The following is a 20,618-nucleotide window of genomic DNA, read 5'->3' as shown; positions in this document are numbered from 1 at the left end:
CCGTTCTATGGAGAAGATTGCGTCGCGTCGGGATAATTTGCCTCTGCTCTTTCTCCATCTCGGCGTCGCTCTAACCGGTGATGTCGGAGGGCAGTTGGCCTGGTCTTCTCGCCGGTCTTCGGATCTGGTGAGATTCCTGTTTGGCGGTTGGTGTTCGTCACTCTCGCGGGTGACGGTTGCGCTGGCTGCTGCAGTTATGTCTGGCGTCTTGCAGTTGGGTGTGAGGATGACGGCAGGCGGCAGCGTTTGTCTTCTTCGACTGAGTCTGAAGAAGATGACGGTGTTGGGATCTGGTGACCACGGGGAAGATCCTCGGCCGACGTGCCACAAACTCTCGGGCTCGTCCTCTGCGACGACCCAGTTCATCGGCTCAAAAAGCATCATTGAATGCGATGGTGCTCTCCCAGATCTAGGTGTGGTGGTTGTTCGCCTCTTTTTCCAGCGCTACCATGGTGGCGAGTGGAGGAAGATGGACGATGTTTCGGCGAGGCACGTGTTTCTCCAAGGGTGAACTTGTAGTTTTACTTCTTGTGAGTTTTCTTGTGCAAAGTTGTTTGATGCAAATATTTGTCTTGTGTGGTGACCATATGTGTAATCTCTGTAAACAGATTGTCTAATGAAATATATGGTTACATAAAAAAAAAGGTTGATCATGAGAGAGTTATGCCTATGGGAAGTGTGTTTTGAAGAAGAGACCTATCTCATGTGTATCTTGAAGATATCAACATGACGAAGAATGAAGTTTTACTTGGGGTGGAAGTTTGTGAAAGGACACGGATGTCGCCTAGAGGGGGGGGTGAATAGGCGATTTAAAACTTTTACGAGATGGGCTTAACAAATGCGGAATAAAACTAGCGTTTACTTTGTCAAGCCCAAAGCCTATATACTATGGTTCACCTATGTGCACCAACAACTTATGCTAAGCAATACAAGCAAGTATGTGATAGCAAGATATATATAACTTCAAGCACGATGGCTATCACAAGGTAAAGTGCATAAGTAAAGAGCTCGGGTATAGAGATAACCGAGGCACGCGGGAGACGAAGATTTATCCCGAAGTTCACACTCTTGCGAGTGCTAATCTCCGTTGGAGAGGTGCGGTGGCTTAGTGCTCCCGAACGCCACAAGAGGCTCACCTTGAGGTGTGGTTGCTCGGTGCACACCAACGCCACAAAGGCCTCACCCCAAGATGCGGTACTCACACCACACACCGAACGCCACGAAGGCGCCTCACCTAAATCTCCGGTGACCCTCGCCACAAAGGCCTAGGTCACGGTTCCACTAAGGGATTTCCTTCGAGGCGGAAACCGGGCCTTACACAAAGATTGGGGCACACATCCACAACTTAATTGGAGGCTCCCAACAAATCGCCACAAAGGCGTAGAATCCGTCTAGGGTTCCAAGAACCCAAGAGTAACAACCTTCTTGCTTTCACCACCACGAATCACCGTGGAGAACTCAAACCTATGCACCAAATGCAATGGCAAGAACACCACAAAGATGCTCAACTCCTTCTCTCTCAAATTCCAACAAAGCTACAAAAGCTATTGGGGGAATAAGAGAGGAAGAACAAAAGAAGAACACAAAGTTCCCCAAGATCTAGATCCCAAAGATTCACTCACAAAGAGATGATTTGGTTTGGTCAAAGTGTGGATCTAGATCCCCTCAATCTTTCTCTCAAATAGATGCAAGAATCATTGGTTGGGGAGAAAGATCTCAAGCTCAAGTATGAACAACAATGGTGGAGCAAAGCTTGAGAAGAGAGGAGGAAGAAGCCACCCAAAAAGGTGAGAGAAAGGGGCTTAAATAGCAGCCCCTATTTTTCTGCCCGTTGGAGGCGCTGTGGGCTGGGAGGGGGAGGCCGGAGGTACCGGCCAGGAAGGGCCGGTACTACCGGCCATGGTAGAGCAAGCGCGGCGAGGCTTGGGGCGCGCGGGCCGGGAGGGAGGCCGGAGCCTCCGGCCGGGTACCGGCCAAGGTACCGCCGGGCTCCAACCTCCCCGGCACATGTACCGAGCCACAATTGGCTCCCGGTACCACGGGCGGTACCAAGCCCGGAGGCTCCGGCCGCTGCGTGGCCGGTGGTACCGCCCGCACCACCGCCGGCGACCACCCCTCCTCTTCTTTCCTTTTCTTCTCTTTTTCTTCTTTCTTTTAAACTCAAATATGGAAATGCGAATATCTTGAGATTGAAGAATCAGAACGAGATGAAACTAATTTTGTTGGAAATATGGAAATCAGTGGGGGGTGATTTTCTATGATTTTTAGAGGTGCAATACCTCAACATGAGAAACCGAGAAAATCACCAAACTCGAAAACGCAACAAGTGATCTATGCAAAATCCGTTTTCGATGAACTAGAGCTTGTCATGAGAATAAGCACAAGCTCTAAAACATCACATGGATAAGATCTAAATAACAACCAAGAAAGATGATGCAAGGATGCAAAGGTTTGAGCTCTCTCTTGATAGTACGGCAACTAAACTATAAACCGGTCTCCAACTACACCATGAGACCGGTGAGAAAGAAACCCTATCAAGAGCAAACCTTAACCTTGCGCATTCCACTTGATCTCGATGATGACGATCTTGACCGCAACAAGATGGAACGCCTTTCTTGCTTGTGCTTGCTTGACGACGTCTTGTAGATTGCTCCCCATAATCCACCATGGGAGAGCTTCTTCTTCGGCGCATCTTCTCAAATCCATGAACACCATATGGATGGCAAGCTTCAAGCATATGATCTCTTCGAGTTGGCTCATCTTGAACTTGCACATCATTTCTTCATTCTTCATCATGTTGATGTCTTGAGATAACTTGAGGGCTCACTTCATCTTCATCTTCAAGACATACTTGACACTTGATATCCTTCATCAATTTCTTCTTCTTGCAACCTTGAAGCCAACATATGGTTCAAGCATTGCCTATGGACAACTCCTACAAATATAACTCAATGCAAACATTAGTCCATAGGGATTGTCATTAATTACCAAAACCACACATGGGGGCTCCATGCACTTTCAGTTTGGCCCATTCTTGCTGGTACTACTGCCAGCTGGTTGCACCGCCCTACTTTCGGAATAAGTTCTAGAAACTGGTTTTTAGCTATAGAAGGTGTACCGAGAATGTTTTGGTGTTTCCGGAAGTTGGCTGCTATTGTCAGTGGCCACTAGTACCACCCTACTTCTGGTACAAATTCTGATCTTTTTGACCATTGGGCAGTCTTTTGACATGCTGGAACTTCCACCCCAAATGAGTGGAACTTCCGTTCCTCCCATTTTTTTGTGCATAACGGTTGGATTTCTAGGAACATATTTAAGGGGTCTTCTTCACCAAAGGTTAAAGAGGTTCTTGAGCATGTTTTTACGCCCATTGCCGAATCCTTTGAGATTTCTATCTCCATCCAATGAATCTTGCATCTATTTGAGAGAAAAGATACACGAGATCTAGATTGACACTTCCACCAATCAATATCCTCTCTTTGTGAGGGGAACCCATTAGATCTACATCTTGGAGAAATTTGGTGTTCTCCTTCTTTGTTCTTCCTCTCCTATCCCTCAACAAGCTTTTGTAGCTTTGGTGAAATTTGGGATTGAAGGATTTGACATTTTCATTCGGTGTATAGGTTTGAGTTCTCCACGGTGATTCGTGGAAGTGAAAGTAAGAAGCTTTTTACTCGTGGATTCTTGGAACCCTAGAAAACTTTGTGGCTTAGTGGTGTTCTTAGGGCCTCCAATTAAGTTGCGACGATTCCTCAAGCGTGAGGCTTTCATGGTGATTTCTTGGGGGCTTCTAATTAATTTGTGGAGATTGCCCCAAACTTGTACGGGTTTTGTGACCACCCTCAATCTTTCGTAGTGTATCGATGCCTTTCCTTTTGGTGGGGAGGATCGAGGAGAATATGTTATGTCATTCGTGACGTTTGGGGTGCATTGGCCTCCACACCGTTCTAACGCAGAGTAGCACTCGCAAGAGTGTGAACTTCGGGATACATCGTCGTCTCCGCGTGTCTTAGTTATTTCTATACCAGATTTTTTTTTACTTATACACTTTACTTTGTAATAGTCTTCGTGCTTGAAGTTATGTATCTATATCACATAGCTTCTTGTCTTGCTTAGCATAAGTTGTTGGCACATACGTAAACTTTAGTTATATAGAATTTGTGCTTGACAAATTAAATGTTAGTTTTGTTTGATATTTGTTCAAGCCTTATCGTAAAAGTTTTAAACCGTCTATTCACCCCTCTAGATGACATCTATGTCCTTGCACCATTAAAGAATGATGCATCACTAACACGACTCATATAGACTAAACATAGTCACCCACTGAGAAAGATCTTTCTTCCGAGGCTCTTGTGAAATAAACACAAGATTATATGAATGGTGATTTGGGTGCTAAGTTTGGGTATGTGTCATCTATTTTGGATGCTAGACCTCTAACCTCCGGGTAAACAACATATGATGTACTTCTGACACACTGTTAACCGCGTGCGCTCATAAATGTGTGTTAGATGACGATTCTGCCACCCTTTTTTCTTTGGATAAATGACCTTTTATTGAGCATCCAAATTTAAGCTTTTACAAATGATTTCATAAGATGTAGGATAGCACGCGTACCACTAGTGTAATAGGATTCATTCTCAAAATAGCAAGGAAGAGTTCGTTTAAACTTGGATGCGGGGTATACACATTTCTGATATATGTATTGTTGATGTTGGAAATCACATGCGATAGACATATTTGTAGTATACCGTAATAAAAGAAATGCATCATAAAATCACCGCAACATGATCAAGAAATGAATGTAACAAAATAACGGTGATGAATGAGTACACTACACTCACATAGCAATACATTGTATATTAAAATAGACACAAATAGTTACCCCATGTGTAAGGTGTAGTTTTAAACGAAACATGATTTGGATTCTCGCATTTGGTTTTGCGCAATCTATTCTTGAAGGCTAGACATCCGACCTTCTTGAAGGATAGACATCCGACCACAGAAAACGAGCCATGATGATAGATGCATGTTGGAAGGGGATTTTGGCGCGTTTTCTGACTAACTTAACTTTTCATGCACTATGAACATCCAAATTCAAGCTTTGACAATGATTACATGTAGACTGTTTTACATAAAATCTCCTGTAGTTTTGGGAACCCTGCGAAAGAATCTGTTCAAACTTTGATATCCTAACTATCCTTTGCCAATTAAACCTAGGATTCAAGAACCAGAGGAAGTAGTAGCATTTGTTTGACCTAATAATTATCCATGACCAATATGTCCCCCATCCGTGCACGACCCTGGGCGCACAATCGGACGGCTCGCGAAGGCTCCACGGACGCCACGGCACCCGATTAAACCCGAATACAGAACGGCCGCCGCGGGTGCCACGCGTTACGTTTTCGCTTTGTCCGTCACGATACGCCTCCTCCTCCGCTAATATAAACGCCCCGCAAATACGGCGGCCATACGTCGGCAGATAGAGAAGAAGACCCCAAGTCGACTCCCAGATTATTTTGTTGTTTTCTACTTCTTTCTTCCCAAACAAAAAGCCAACCCCCGCAGGATTCTTCTTCGAGACCAAGCAATCCTTCCCGTCTTCCCCGACCTCTCCCCTTCCTGCTACTTGTCTACTTCCCCTCGGCCCCTCGTAAGTTCATCCGATCTGCAGGTCAATTTTCGGTGCAAATTTCGTTGGTGCGTAGATGAATTTCCTGCTTGTCAACAGTAATTTCGTTTCGTTCTCGCCGACTACGTATAGGATTGGAGTTTTTAGTTTCGTGTTTGTTCGATTCAGTGATTGGGTGTGGGTTGGGTTGGCTGGGAATTTGTGTGTGTCTGCGCGCGCGCGTGTGTGATGACGGGGGTGGGGTGGGGGTTGCGGTAATTAGGCATCTAGACTGCAGAGATTGGTTTATCTGTGTTGTTTGATAGTCTCTTTCTGGACTGAGAATATATAATCTCATGTGCTTAATAGTTAGGTTATTGCGTCGCTATCTGATGTGCTAAAATTACTTAGTTTGCAGTATAGGTTCTTCGTCGCTATGCATTGTTGCTGACCAGTTGTCAGCTTAGCAGATTCTTCCCAATCTGTAGGATAACCTGCCTTCTTGAGTTGCTTTTATCTGATTATTAATCTGCCGAGTGCCAGAGGATAAGAAAACTAAACAGGAAGTTTGTTTAGGATATTCTGAATTAATCTGATCTTGTAGTTTCACATTGAGCGCTAGGGTTTGCTTGACTGTAATGGCAAGACTTTGATGCAATCTAATTCAGACGACATCAAAATTTCCTTTTCTGCAAGTCTGGTTGCGATTTAACTAAGCGCGACTTCCGCTTTGAAGGCTTGTCGTTTTTCCAACCCTGGTTCTTCGTGAGCTAGAAGAACTGAAATTTTCCCTGTTCGTTTTTCTTTGTTTTGTGTAGTGTCATGTGTTAGACATCGCTACAACGCTAGGTTGTTTCTTACTGAAAGTTCATCACAATCGTTGCAGAGTAATTGTCCATCCACTGGTTTCTTATAGCCATTGCTTATTCTGTTTGGATCTAATAATCTGGTAAAACTGTAACATTTTATTCGCACCGGGATAGTTTGTGTTTTGTTTTGTGTGTGATGTTTTCCATCTTTATGTTTTTAAGGCTCTTGAGTTGTACAATGTGATCCTCTTCTAGGAGATACCAAAGACATGCTGTTTAACCTCCTGAAAATTTATCATTGTACATGCAGTTTTCCTTCTGTAGTGTCTATGTATTTTTGAAGGATACATGTTTTTTGCATTTCACGATGTAATATGGCGACCTGTTTTTACATGTTAACTCATAATGACCTTTGCATCTCTAAGGTCTGCCATATTGTGTATTTTATTTATAGCTGTTTAGAGAGCAAAGCTATAAAATTAACCTAGAAGATCTTGAGTTCTATCTTCTTTTTTGTTGTTGTCATTACCTTGAGTTAACTTCATCTTTGACAATACTGCAAGTATGAGTAATAATTCAATTCAATCGATGTAAAAAATTCAATTCATTTTGATTGATGTATAACTTTCCTTTCTTCGACAATAATACTGCAAGTATGCGTAACAATTCAATTCAACCGGCGTTTAAAATTTAATTCATTTTGAATGATGTATAACTTTTCTTTCTTACAATAATCGTAACCGTTCAATTCAACGTATGTTAATAATAATCTCAGTTTGATGTATAAGTTTAACAGTGTTGGGAAAGCTTAACTCATGTAGTGGTGGTGGGGGAGTTGTTGCTTTTTTCATTTCTCATGCTACCTTTTTTCAGCGATTACATGATAATATATATGATACATAGTCGCTGATTCCTGATTTTGTGAACAGTTTTTTCGCAATGGGTGGAAGCAACTATGATGATGACTGGGTGTTGCCTAGTGCTGACATCACCCTTGTTCTTGTTGGAAAGCTTGGCTACGGCAAGAGTGCAACTGGCAATAGTATCCTTGGACGGGAAGCATTTGTGTCTGAATACTCCCATGCTAGTGTGACAAATACTTGTCAGATGGGAAGCACCACTCTGAAAGATGGCCGCACCATAAATGTTATTGATACACCAGGTAAGAGTGCATGTATTGAATGTAACTACTATTCTTTGTATTTATCTACCATTCAGATGTTTTGAATTTGTGAATTCTACATACTATGTTGCATCTCGTGTACATATCGATCGCACACTTTCTTCTCTGATTATGCTGATGAGACGTTTGATGCAATATCTTTGGATGTTTGGACGCCATCCACTCTTTATCAAAATAGCAGTTAATTTAGAAGCCATCTGCTACTTTTTTTTGCTATAAAAAAATACTGTAGCATGGTAGTGTACGCTGGACCTAGTTACTATTGTTTATCTGTGCTCCTATAAAGATTGGATGTTGTGGGGAAGCTCAGTTTGCCATCACACCTCCTACTGTCCACCAAACGTAATTTCCTGATTGATGATCCATCATCAATTCTATTTAGGGTTTGCAAAATATGTCTGTACTTTCTGGTTTCGCTATCTATGTGTAATAAGTTGCCTTGTTCTTTCTAACGCCAGGTCAGTTTTTGTCGCTATGGATTTGTATGGAGGCAGATGTGACACATAATTCGATTTATTTAATTAGGCCCATAGCAACCTGCAGGCATTCAGCTTGTTGATCGTAAACTATAAGATTCAAATTTTTAATGAGACAATTAATCAGATTAATCATGCTGTGAATTATCACTTTTCTTGCTCCTTGTTTTGACTTAGGGTTAATGCAATTAGAGTGTTAAGAGTTTGAAGTGGAAATGCTGCTCTGAAAATGTAGGAGTGCAGGATATTTCAATTAAACCTGCACCGTGTTCATTTTGCAGCTGTCATTTATTCTTCCCACGTCTTTCCATATTTGTCAATGTCAGTCCCCCTTCATTTCTTGCATGCTTGAAAATGAAACATAAAGGGAAGCAATATTTTCCTAGAAACAGACAAAGAATGAAATATGATTTTGTATTTTAATAGAACGATGTATTTAATGGGCATGGACCAATGTGAACTAGGAAACTAGTAAATTTATCTTCCTTGCCGCAATTCAGCATTGTACTTAACAGAGTAGGTTGTTGGCCGTTCATGTTTATTATGTTTTGCTAATCACCCATTTCAACTACTTGGATAGGACTATTTGACATGACTGTAACACCTGAGGATGCTGGTAAAGAAATCGTCAAGTGTATGAACATGGCCAAAGATGGGATACATGCGGTGTTGATGGTTTTTCTGCTACAACTCGATTTTCTCGAGAAGATTCTAGCACCATTGAGACTATTAAAGTGTTTTTTGGAGAGCAAATTGTTGATCACTTGATCCTGGTCTTCACCTATGGAGATCTAGTTGGTGAAACTAAATTGAAGAACATGCTAAGTAATGCCCCGGAATATCTGCAGGTATATACTTTTGCATCTTTAACTCTTGAAATGTGCATGAAAGGTTCTTGAGCTTGCGTGCAAATAGTTACATTTGCAATGTTCTGTCTACAGAAAGTTGTTGAGCTATGCAAAAATAGAGTTGTTCTTTTTGACAACAAGACCAAGGACCGAGTGATTCAAGCTAAGCAGCTGGAAACGTTGCTTGATGTGGTTGATTCTGTTAGTGCAAATAATGGAGGAAAACCATTTACAGACCAAATGCTCACTCGCATTAAGGTAAATAATGATGTTGAGCGAAGTTTGAGATTCTCATCCCTATCCTATATTTTTCTGTAGTTAATGCTTACCTCATCTTGTAGGAGGTGCATGATAGAGAAAAGGAGGTTCATGATGCCATGGGATATTCAGAGGAACAGATATCTGAATTGAAGAAGGAAATCCACAGAACTCGGGATGAACAACTTGCAAACATTACTGCCATGGTAAGAGATACTATTTTATCGGTTTTGGTAAAAGCAGGCAACACTTTGTTACCTACTTTAATTTTAAAAACCGTGTTTGAAAAAAACTATGAAGACATATCTTCCTTTATATATTATTACTGATTAACGGCATTCCATATTAAGTTGATCATGCCTGAAGCCTATATGGAGTTACCACGAGGCTCAAGGTCTATTATAGATGATTTTTCTTGTTTACATAAGCTGTAGGCTCAACATATCATTATTTCATGAAGCAATCATCTTTTTCTTTCATTTTAAAGAAGTACTAGAAGTATCGGAACTACAATCACTTTTATTTGAAGTTATAGCTTTGTCATTAGTCAAACCTCTCAATATTTGACCAAGTTTATTGAAAAATGTTCTAATATTTACAACATAAATTGTATTTAATCCCCTTAGAAGTTCTCGATAATTATTGAATTGCTGTCCACGTATCTTTTCTACTTTAGAGTGACTTTAGAAATTGCATCAACTCTGACTGGACATTCATGATATAGGTGGAAGACAAGCTAAACTGCACGGTGGAAAAGCTGCAATGCCAACTTATGGAAGAACAGAACGCCAGATTAGAAGCAGAGAGGGTGGCTGCAGAGGCCAGGATGAAATCAGACGAGGAGATCCGTCAGCTCAGAGAGCGCCTTGAGAAGGCCCAACTGGAAAACGAGGAATTCAGACGGTTGGCTACCAGTAACAAGTGTGCTATTCTGTAAAGCGGTTTTCTCGGTTGCGTGCGGATGCTTTAGTGATTTGTCAATAGAGGGCTTCAGTAGTCTTAAGCCTGCCCCGTAATAACTGATAAATTTTAGTGTCTCATCTCGTACATCTATATTAGTAGTACTGGAACTGTAATGTCTGAGTCGTACTATATACTATATATAATGGTTGCGGTGTATACTTTTGAGTATCATGTTTTTTTTTTGCTGTGTCATGAGGAGAGAATGTTGCATGTTTAATTCTCTGAATAGCCCCAAAATTCCTGTGGTTTATACTTGCAGTACAGCCACACAGTTGGAAGTAGCCTGGGAAGCTACTGAAGCAACTTTGCTGCCGAACAGGAGAACCCAGCGTGCGTGCTAGGCCAGGCTGACGCTTTCTCCCTACTGTCCATTGATTATCCTCCTTCGCCTCCAATCAAGGTCAATAGGGCTGTTATCAATGGCATCAAAGATGAATCTTGTCTATTACATGTGTTCATATACCAGTCTTCTCCTTTACATGTGTTAACCCTCCTGCCCTTTACACATGAGGAAGTCGAAGATGCATGAGAGACCAAAACCAAGCCATCCAAGAGAAAACCCGGGAAGAAAAGGAAGGAAAGACAGAAGCACAGATATGAAGAACAAGTGCATAGTACGGTTACTTCCAACCGCCTTCACCCCAGTTACGTCTGATCTCCTCCTGTACTACCAAGTCTCTACATCGGAACCTCCGGACCCAATAGAAGATGCCTTAATGATCAAGTCCATCCAGAGTTTGACAAGATTTTCTGATCAGGTTTTCCTGAGGATGGGCAGCTGCAAGTGCAGGATGCTGTTGCTAGTTCTCCCAAGAAGATCGAGCAGCAGCTGCAGCTACAATAACATGAATGGCAGCTCATAGTTCAATCTGATCCCGCTACGCGTGCGTCTTGCTCCCGTCGAGGTGATTCCTCCGGCTCAGCAAGAGATCAAGCAACGAGCAGCAACAACATGTTTTTTCGGTCTGAATTTAAGGTCCGGAGGCGTCGTTTGCGCAAGCCGCTATCTATGCGACCTGGCGTCGAGCTAGACGGGCGCCGGCGGCGAGCCGGAGAGTGGCGCGTCAACCCTTATCCGCGCAAGGCCGGCCGACGCCAACGCCATGCCCGAGATCAGCGTGCGGTCGACGACCGGGGACGGCTCCGCTGGTCAAGAACAGCACGGCCGGCGCTGGTGTTCTCGGACCGCGGGAGCTCCACGGAGAAGCATTGCGACGGGGAGGTGCAGTTCATGGTGTCGGACTTCCAGATGTGGCTGCCTGGCAAGCTCCTACCGGCGTTCAAGAGCCTGTCCATCGAGGGAGATCGGATTTGCGGCGACGAGATGAGAGCATGAGACGACGATGGAGGGTGAACGGGCCTCGGGGGCCTGAGACGGGACTATTAATTGGGCCTCGGGGGCCTGAGACGGGACTAATTGGGCCTCAGCCGAGTTTTCCTGGGAGGCCGGTGCGGGACGCGAAATCGACCGGGCGAATCGCTGCGCACATTATATTAGTACCACACCGGAAGTTGAATTAAAATCAGACATGTTTATTAAGCCGAATTCTGCTGATTCCATCGCCAACACGAGGACGGTGCACGGCTGTCAGCTGCGAAAGATGCCTAAGGCACAACTAAAAGAGGCCACCGAGCCCAGCCCGTGACCCAGCACCATAGTGTGTGTGTGTGCACGGGACGAAAAAAAAAGAGCCACGCATCAAAAGAGTGCGTGGACGAAAATATGCAGTGAAAAGAACCCCTACGAGGGCACAGTCGTAAGAAAAAAATAGCGCAAATGCACCCCTCGTGTTGGCATGCGCTAGACATTAGCGCCTGGCTTTTTTGTTTCACATTTCTCTTTTACAATTCTAAAATTATGTGTTTATGCTACACGGACAAAAAGAAGAAGAAAAAGAGCCGCACGCAGAAGTGTGTGCATTTCTCTTTTACAATTCTAAAATTCTAGGGTTTATGCTACATGGACGAAAAGAAGAAGAAAAAGAGGCGCGCTCCAAATTTCAAGAGTTTATGATGACTTATTCGTCCGTCCAAATAGACACTAGAGTCTACCATTTTGTTCCAAAGTGAAGAGTGACGCGCCCATTTGGCCTCGCCAAGCGGCACCGATGGCCCTCGTGAAGTCAGTCATGCCTAACCAACTCGTCCTTTTGTCGTTCACATGAGATTCAAAGTCGCACCATCGGTTTTGGCGAGCTCGGCGTGAACGAGGTGCTACACGAAATATTGACATGGTAATTTTGATTAATATTTTTTCCTATTATATATGTATGTGGTATATAGAAATACCGACCGTTCTAGTTATGTAGTATGTATTTTGTTTTGTTTTGGATGAAGTTTGTGTTGTGATTGGTGAACTTTTGCGGTGAACTATGTTGAATTTAGAATTTTAAGACTTGTTATATATAATAATGCACTACTTGTATTCTGGTGGTGTTGGCTTTTACTTCACATGTTTTGGTATCATGAAGTTACTTATGGAGATTTAGTTGGTGAAACTTAGAACAAAACTGATGCACGGCGCAAAATAAAAATATTGCAGCTTACTTTTTGTTCATGTTTATGTCTGAGGGGTTTTCTCCATCAGCTTCAGTTTTAGGTGAAGTGAATTCTGTGCATGCAATTATACATCTTTTTGGATAGAGAAAACCCATCATTGTCATGGATTAACTATCAATAAACTAATTGAGCACCCTAGTCCACTTGACAACTAATTAATCTAATCTAGTTGTCTCGCAAAGGAGCAAGCCTTAAATTAATTAGTTAAACCAGTAGTACTTCTGCCTATTAGAGATAGAGTTCAAACAAGAGTTTGAACCGTAATAGGCGTGTGTAAGTCTGTATGTCATACGACCTGTAATCCCGTGTAATCTCCACCTATCCTCCTTCTATATATACATGCGATGATAGCCTCGGAAAGTATCCGAGTATTCCCAATATACCTGATCAGATTCTTGTTTAATATGGTATCGGGCCGGCTCTTCCGCCGTTAGCCTCGATCGCAAGCTCTCGACGACGCCGCCGCTGCTGTTCCTGCTCGACGCATCTCGGCTGCCATGGCGTCTTCCTCCTACACCCCGCCGATCAATCTCGGCCTGCCTCCACGTGAGCTGCTCACCAGCGACAACCATCCACTATGGCGCTCCCGGGTTTTCACCGGCAATCCGGGGCGCCCAACTCGTCGGCCTCCTCAATGGCACCGATGCTGCTCCGCCAGAGCAGATCGAGATCGCCCCCGCCGACAGAACTGCCGATACAGAGGCCAAGATGGGACCTAATCCGGCGTATGCGTCCTGGCTGTCCCGTGATCAGATCGTCCTGTCGTATCTCCTTCAATCTCTCTCGCGCGAGATTCTCCCGCATGTCCACCGGATTGACAACGCTGCCGGTGTACGGAAGGCGATCGAAGAGATGTTCGCTGCCCGGAGCGAGGCCAAGATCAACAACCTTCGGTCTCTCTCGCCAATACGAAGAAATTGCGGATGACGACCTCAGAGTTCCTGTCGAAGATGCGGGGATTTGCGGATGAATTGATTGCTGCCGGCCATCCTCTCACCGATCGCCGGCTTGTCTCGTATATCCCGGCCGGTCTTGGATCCGACTACAATGCTGCGGTGGCCGCTCTCGGCGTGGCCACGACGCCCATCTCACTGAGCCTGCTTTTCTCCCACCTCCACGCCTACGACCAGCGTCAACTCATGCTCAATGGGCCACAACAACCAGACTTCGAGACATCTGCCAATGCTGCTAGCCGGCAGTGGCGCCCTCGCTCTGGCAACTCCAACTTCAACCGCTCCCGTGGCGGTGACCGCGGCGACCGTGTCGACCGCCGTGACGATCGCCGTGACTATCGGCGCGATGACCGCCAGTACAATCCTTCTGGCCGAGGCGGAGGTCGTGGTCCTCCAGGAGGGGGACGCAGCCGTGGACGGGGACGTCGCCGTACCACACCCTGGGTTGATGTTACCTGCCAAATCTGCAACACGGAGGGACATCCAGCTAAAGACTGTTGGTCCCGCTACTCCGATGATGATGACTATGGCGAGAAGGAGACTCATGCAGCATACGGTGTTGACACAAATTGGTACCAGGATTCGGGTGCCACTCATCATATCACAAGTGAACTCAACAACTTGACCTTCCGAGATACCTACAAGGGCTCCGACGGGGTCAACATCGCCAATGGGCAAGGTATGAATATTTCCCATGTAGGTCACTCAATAGTTCGTAACCCTACTCGAAATTTTCATCTTCGTAATGTCCTACATGTTCCTCATGCATCCAAAAATCTTCTTTACGTCCACCGCTTCACATATGATAATGGTGTCTTTATCGAATTTCACCCCTTCTTCTTTTTGATCAAGGATCGAGGTCACCCGGAGAATCATTCATAGAGGGCGGTGTGTTGGTGGCCTCTATCCTCTTATATCATCCTTGGCGTCCTCAGGGTCCATGAAGCATGCTTTTGGCGCCGTCAAACTCAACCTCTCCCATTGGCATAGTCGTCTAGGTCACCCTTCTTCAGTTATTGTTAGACAAATAATAAGCAAGCATAAGCTGTCCTGTGTTAGAGATACCGGTATTGTGTCGGTTTGTGACTCATGCCAACGAGCTAAGAGTCATCGGTTACCCTATCCTATTTCTACTAGTGTGTCTACAGCCCCCTACAATTAGTCTTTTCGATGTATGGGGTCCTGCTCCTACTTACGTCGGTCGTCATGATTATTATGTAAGCTTTATTGATGATTATAGCAAGTTTACATGGATCTATCTTCTTAAGCGCAAATCTGATGTTTTAGTGCTTTCGTCAATTTCCAAACTCTTGTCGAACGCAAATTTAATAGAAAGATCCTTGCGGTACAATCGCGATCGGGGGGGGGAGAATATGTTAAACTCAATTCACTTTTTCGGACACGGGGTATCTCTCACCATGTTTCCTGTCCACATGCTCATCGACGGAATGGTGCTTGCCGAGCGAAAACATCGCCACATTGTTGAAGTAGGCTTGTCTCTTCTTGCTCATGCTGGTATGCCATTAAAATTTTGGGATGAAGCCTTTCTTACAGCCACATATCTTATCAATATGCTACCTAGTCGAGTTATTAACAATGACACTCCTGTTCATCGTCTCCTTGGCACTCATCCCAATTACTCCTCTCTTCGTGTCTTTGGTTGTGCCTGTTGGCCTAATCTTCGTCCCTATAATAAGCGCAAACTTGCTTTTCGCTCTACACAATGTGTCTTTCTAGGATATAGTCCACGTCACCAAGGAGTCAAATGCTTAGAAGTATCTACTGGACGACTCTACATATCACGTGATGTTGTTTTTGATGAGGCCGTGTTCCCTTTTAAATCCTTGCATCCCAATGCTGGTGCCCTTCTTTGCAATCAAATTCTCCTACTTGATCCTTCCCTTCATAGTTTTGAGCAGGGGAACGACACTATTGATGATATTACTATGGAAAATACTCATGCTACTAACCCATCAGTTAGCCCTATTCCTTATACCCTGCAGGATACAGCTCGCCGAAACACAGCACCTGGTGAAAATTTGGGTCAAAACGGTGCACCGAGCAGTTCTTATGATCCTTCACAAATTTCAGGTGAAACCAACACTGGCGCTGGATCCCAAACAGATTTTCTGAGCGAATCCACCTCGGGATCAGGGCAGTGTGTATCGGGATCGCGTCGATCCGCGCCAGCTTCTCCGTCAGATGCGCCAGGGTCTGCCTCGACTGCCCCGTCGCGCGGTCCCGCCTCACCAGCACATGGCTCGCCTCCTGGATCTTCTGCGGCCCGCGCCTCCTCTCCTTCAGCCACCTCATCAGCTGCACGCGGCACAACAAATCCCGCCGCAGATTCCTCTGCTCCGACAGCATCAGAGGGTGCAGACTTGCCTGCAAGCGGAGGCAGCTCCTCCAGTTCGGCCGGATCTTCTGTGCCTTCCGTCCGTGTGTCTCAGCCTGTGACTTCACCGCCTCCGCGTCCGAATACTCGCGCGTCTAAAGGGATCGTGAAGCCTCGCGACTATAAAGATGGTACTATCCGCTGGTTATTGACATGTACAGCAGGTGAACCTGCCAATTTGCAATCTGCTCTTGATGATCCGAATTGGAGAGGAGCCATGGATGAGGAATTTGATGCTCTCATGAATAATAAAACCTGGAAATTGGTGCCACCAAGGGAAGGTAAAAATGTTATTGACTGCCGATGGGTGTATAAGATTAAGCGCAAGTCCGATGGCTCTATTGACAGATACAAGGCTAGGCTTGTTGCTAAAGGTTTCAAACAGCGATATGGAATTGACTATGAAGATACTTTTAGTCCTGTTGTTAAAATCGCTACTGTACGTCTTGTTTTGGCCTTGGCTGTTTCCAAGGGATGGAGCTTGCGACAGCTTGATGTCAAGAACGCGTTTCTCCATGGCGTTCTGGAAGAGGAAGTCTACATGAGACAACCTCCTAGGTATGAAAACAAGAGTTCTCCTCACTTCTTGTGCAAGTTGGACAAAGCTCTTTATGGACTCAAACAGGCACCTCGAGCGTGGTATTCTCGGTTAAGCTCTAAATTGCTTGCTCTTGGTTTCTTTGCTTCCAAGTCTGACACTTCTCTGTTTATCTATCGCAAATTGCATGTTACCATCTATATGCTTATCTATGTGGATGACATTATTGTTGCTAGTTCTTCTCAAGCTGCAACTGATGCTCTCTTGAGAGACTTAAGTCAAGAGTTTGCATTAAAGGATCTTGGTGATCTAAATTTCTTCTTGGGTGTTGAAGTTCAGAAGGTACACAATGGTATAGTTCTCAGTCAAGCCAAGTATGCTCATGATATTCTGGCTCGTGTTGGTATGTCCAATTGCACAGGTGTGCCTACACCTTTGTCTTCATCTGAGAAAATTTCAGCACAGCAAGGTGATCCTTTGGGACCGGATGACAGTAGCAAGTACGAAGCTTGGTTGGTGCTCTACAATATCTTACTCTTACACGCCCAGATATATCTTTTGCAGTTAACAAGGTCTGCCAGTATTTGCATGCTCCCAGCACTGTTCATTGGGCTGCTGCTAAACGAATCTTAAGATATGTCAAGCACACCGTGTCTGTTGGCCTCACATTTGTGCGATCCAGTTCTATGCTTGTCAGTGCCTTTTCTGATGCTGACTGGGCAGGCTGTGTTGATGATCGCCGGTCCACAGGAGGATTTGTTGTATTCTTTGGACCAAATTTGATTTCCTGGAGTGCTAAGAAGCAAGAGACAGTGTCCAGGTCAAGCACTGAAGCTGAGTATAAGTCTGTAGCAAATGCAACAGCTGAAATAATGTGGGTTCAGTCTTTGCTTGCAGAGTTGGGTGTTAGACAGGTGCAAACACCGTGTATATGGTGTGACAATTTGGGAGCTACTTATTTGTCAGCTAATCCAGTGTTTCATGCGAGAGCTAAACATATTGAGATAGATTTTCATTTTGTCAGAGAACCCGTGTTGAGGAAGCAGCTAGAGATTCGATTCATTTCCTCCAAAGATCAGGTTGCTGATGGGTTCACTAAACCGTTGCCTTACAGAACGTTTGAAGCTTTCAAGGATAATCTCAACTTGTCAAAGTTGTGATTAAGGGAGGGTATTAGAGATAGAGTTCAAACAAGAGTTTGAACCGTAATAGGCGTGTGTAAGTCTGTATGTCATACGACCTGTAATCCCGTGTAATCTCCACCTATCCTCCTTCTATATATACATGCGATGATAGCCTCGGAAAGTATCCGAGTATTCCCAATATACCTGATCAGATTCTTGTTTAATACTACTGCCCACGCAGCATGCCTTTTGTCTCGGTACGTTGATACATTTTGATTGGCCTCTCGTGATTTTCTAATTCTGAGCTTGACTTTCTGACTCCTCGTCATGACCGTTTGTCTAATCAGCGCCTAATAGATTAGCAATGTCGCTACCTCCACCCAGGAGGCACGAGCAAGAGTAGCTCAACCTAGGGGCTGAGTGTTTGTAAGTTTGTGATTGTGCACATCAGTGGCTAATGAGATTGTGACTGTGCCCATCAATGGTATAGCTAGCTAGGTAGTCAGGTAGGACCTTACGAGACTAGCTAGGATAACAAAGCATGAGAAGAATTGTCTACATGTATTGATACGTATAGCCCTTAGGCGTTATATGATTCATCGTTCCGATATGTATTTCGCTTATTTTTGTTTTTTTGTAACTTTGGTCACTTGAGACAACAAACGGCTGTGTGCATCCTGGTTATGCAGAGGCTGGATGTAATTGCTTCTTGAAGTAATAAAGTATCCTTTATCGAAAAAATGTATTGATACGTATAGATCCGGGAACAGTATTTATGCGGGCTGTTCATAGGAAAATTCTTCTTTTGGAGAGCACGTGTGTTACGGACTTACGGTGTTCGCCCGTCTCTCTGTAACATGATTTGCCAAGTAAAAATGGAAACGTTGATCACCAAACATATTAACCCTGTTGCCTCTTGCATATGGTGTTTTGGCTCATGCGTCTAACCTATTATGAAAAATGCATTTTCAAAGTAATTTTTTTGTGTAATTGTACATCCAGACATTTTATGTCCGTACACAAAATTTTGTGGAAGAAAGATATTTTTTGTGAGCAGTGTAATAAAGACAAGAAAAATATTTCGTAAAAAAGCTATTTTAAAACACTGAAAATTTCCCAAAATAATTTTGCGTGAAGATAAGCCAGAAATACATACCCTTAATTAACTATGAAGAGTGATTTTCGCTAAAAAAAAAACTACGCAGAGTGAATCATCCATCACTCCGTGGATGAATCTGAAAAATAATAGCACTGGGGTCATTAGTATAATATCTCTATTGCACGGGTGTCAGCCTCTATAAACTAACACTACATAATACTAAATAGTAAAGGATTTCGCATTTTTCATTGAGGTCAGCTGACACCATTGGCCTCAAGGCAGCTCCGTCCCTGATCGCTCTCGCTCGCATAGGTCTTGTAATTCAAATGGTTGACAACACACGGCTAAAATTTTATGGCTTCCCTCCTACGACCGGCCATCCTTTTATTGTTCACGTGTGCCATGAAAATGCAGTTTTTTTGCGATAAATTTCATATCTATTATAGAGGTTCATAAGAAGTACAAACATAACAAGACTTTGCAATTCCTATTCTGGTAGGTGATTCAGGTGTACCACCATGACCAATTAAGAAAGATAAGCTCCCGTCCCCAAAAGATACGGTGATTGTCATGATCGCATTCAATTTGACCGTGTGCTGCACACATGCATAGTACATTGTTTGTGCAGTGGCTCACACCAAACATCAACACGATGGATCCTAGTAGCGCAGTACTACTCTGAAGAAACATGGTACAGCGAAAAGCCAGGATGCAAATGCTGAAAGAGAAAGGAACGCATGGTGAGGGCACACACATATGCCCGGGGAGACAATCACCAAAACTAGGGTCACTCTCGTCCAAAGCTTTGCCCCAGAGAGCTACACCGATTAGTTAATGGTGGCCACCCCACAACAGCAATGGACAAGGACTGCCGTCCGGCCACTATACCTAGCTAGCTGCTCCCTTCACGTACATCCATAAGCGGACCCAGGAAAATTTTGAAGCCTGAGCAAATAGCCTTAGTGTGCTATTTTTGTATCAAATACATGTAAAATAGGGACGAAAATAAGCCTGTTGGCCGGTCGGAAGCCTGGGCGGCCGCCCGGGCAGGAGGGATGCTAGGTCCGCCTATGCGTACATCCCTGATCGTCTATTTCTCACTCGCATCGGACGCCCAATGCTCTCTGTTTTTGAAATATTTGAAAACGGTATTTTTATGTTTAAAAAAATCATAAAAATTATTCCATGAATACTCGTGCGAAGTTTCGGTAAAAAATTATGTTGTATTTTTAGCTATTAAAAAACAAATTTATGGATGTGTATAGGGACAATTTTTGTTAGAAATTTGTCTTTTTTATATAGTTCATAATACAACATATTTTCTTCCGATATTTTTACAGCATATTCAGAAGATTTCTATGTATGTGCATATTTCAGTTCAAATTTTTTGGAATCTTAAAAATATGTTTTTCAAAAATCGGGAGCACTGGTGCTCATGTGCCAAAGTCACTTTGCGACTCGCATCCATTTATTTGATTGTTCCTCCACCGGTAGCATATAGATTCATGCATGTTTTGACAAATATTTCATGGTAAGTACACCGGCGCACCCTCCCATTAATCGAACAGCACACCCCAGTACTCTAGCTGACGCGCAGGCCCAAACGGCGTGCTGGTGGTGGCACATCTTGTGACCAGTCTGTAGTCTGTACCACGTGGCTTTGGTTGAAGCGCGAACACGTGGACACTCGCACGAAAGCCATCATGGGTCATGGCCCACCATGAAGCGGTCACCCTTCATCTTCTTCCTCCCACGGCGATTCTGCTCCAGTCATCTACGTTATCCCTCTCTCCAACCACAACAAC

At 44.1% G+C, this 20,618-nt stretch overlaps 1 protein-coding gene across 1 annotated transcript; it reads left to right on the top strand.

Moving 5' to 3' along the window:
* The first annotated feature begins 5,486 nt into the window (after nt 1-5,486).
* On the top strand, nt 5,487-10,313 carry LOC124692399 (immune-associated nucleotide-binding protein 9-like). Its single transcript, XM_047225757.1, is given in 7 exon segments — nt 5,487-5,650; nt 7,347-7,579; nt 8,657-8,749; nt 8,752-8,924; nt 9,018-9,182; nt 9,266-9,388; nt 9,907-10,313. Coding segments are annotated over 6 exon segments (990 nt in total). The 5' UTR covers nt 5,487-5,650; nt 7,347-7,356; the 3' UTR covers nt 10,120-10,313.
* The last annotated feature ends 10,305 nt before the right edge of the window (nt 10,314-20,618 follow it).

Source organism: Lolium rigidum, chromosome 2 (assembly GCF_022539505.1).
Source record: "Lolium rigidum isolate FL_2022 chromosome 2, APGP_CSIRO_Lrig_0.1, whole genome shotgun sequence".
NCBI lineage: Eukaryota > Viridiplantae > Streptophyta > Magnoliopsida > Poales > Poaceae > Lolium > Lolium rigidum.
The sequence above is the reverse complement of the archived record's forward strand: the minus strand, read 5'-3'. Positions and strand labels throughout refer to the sequence as shown.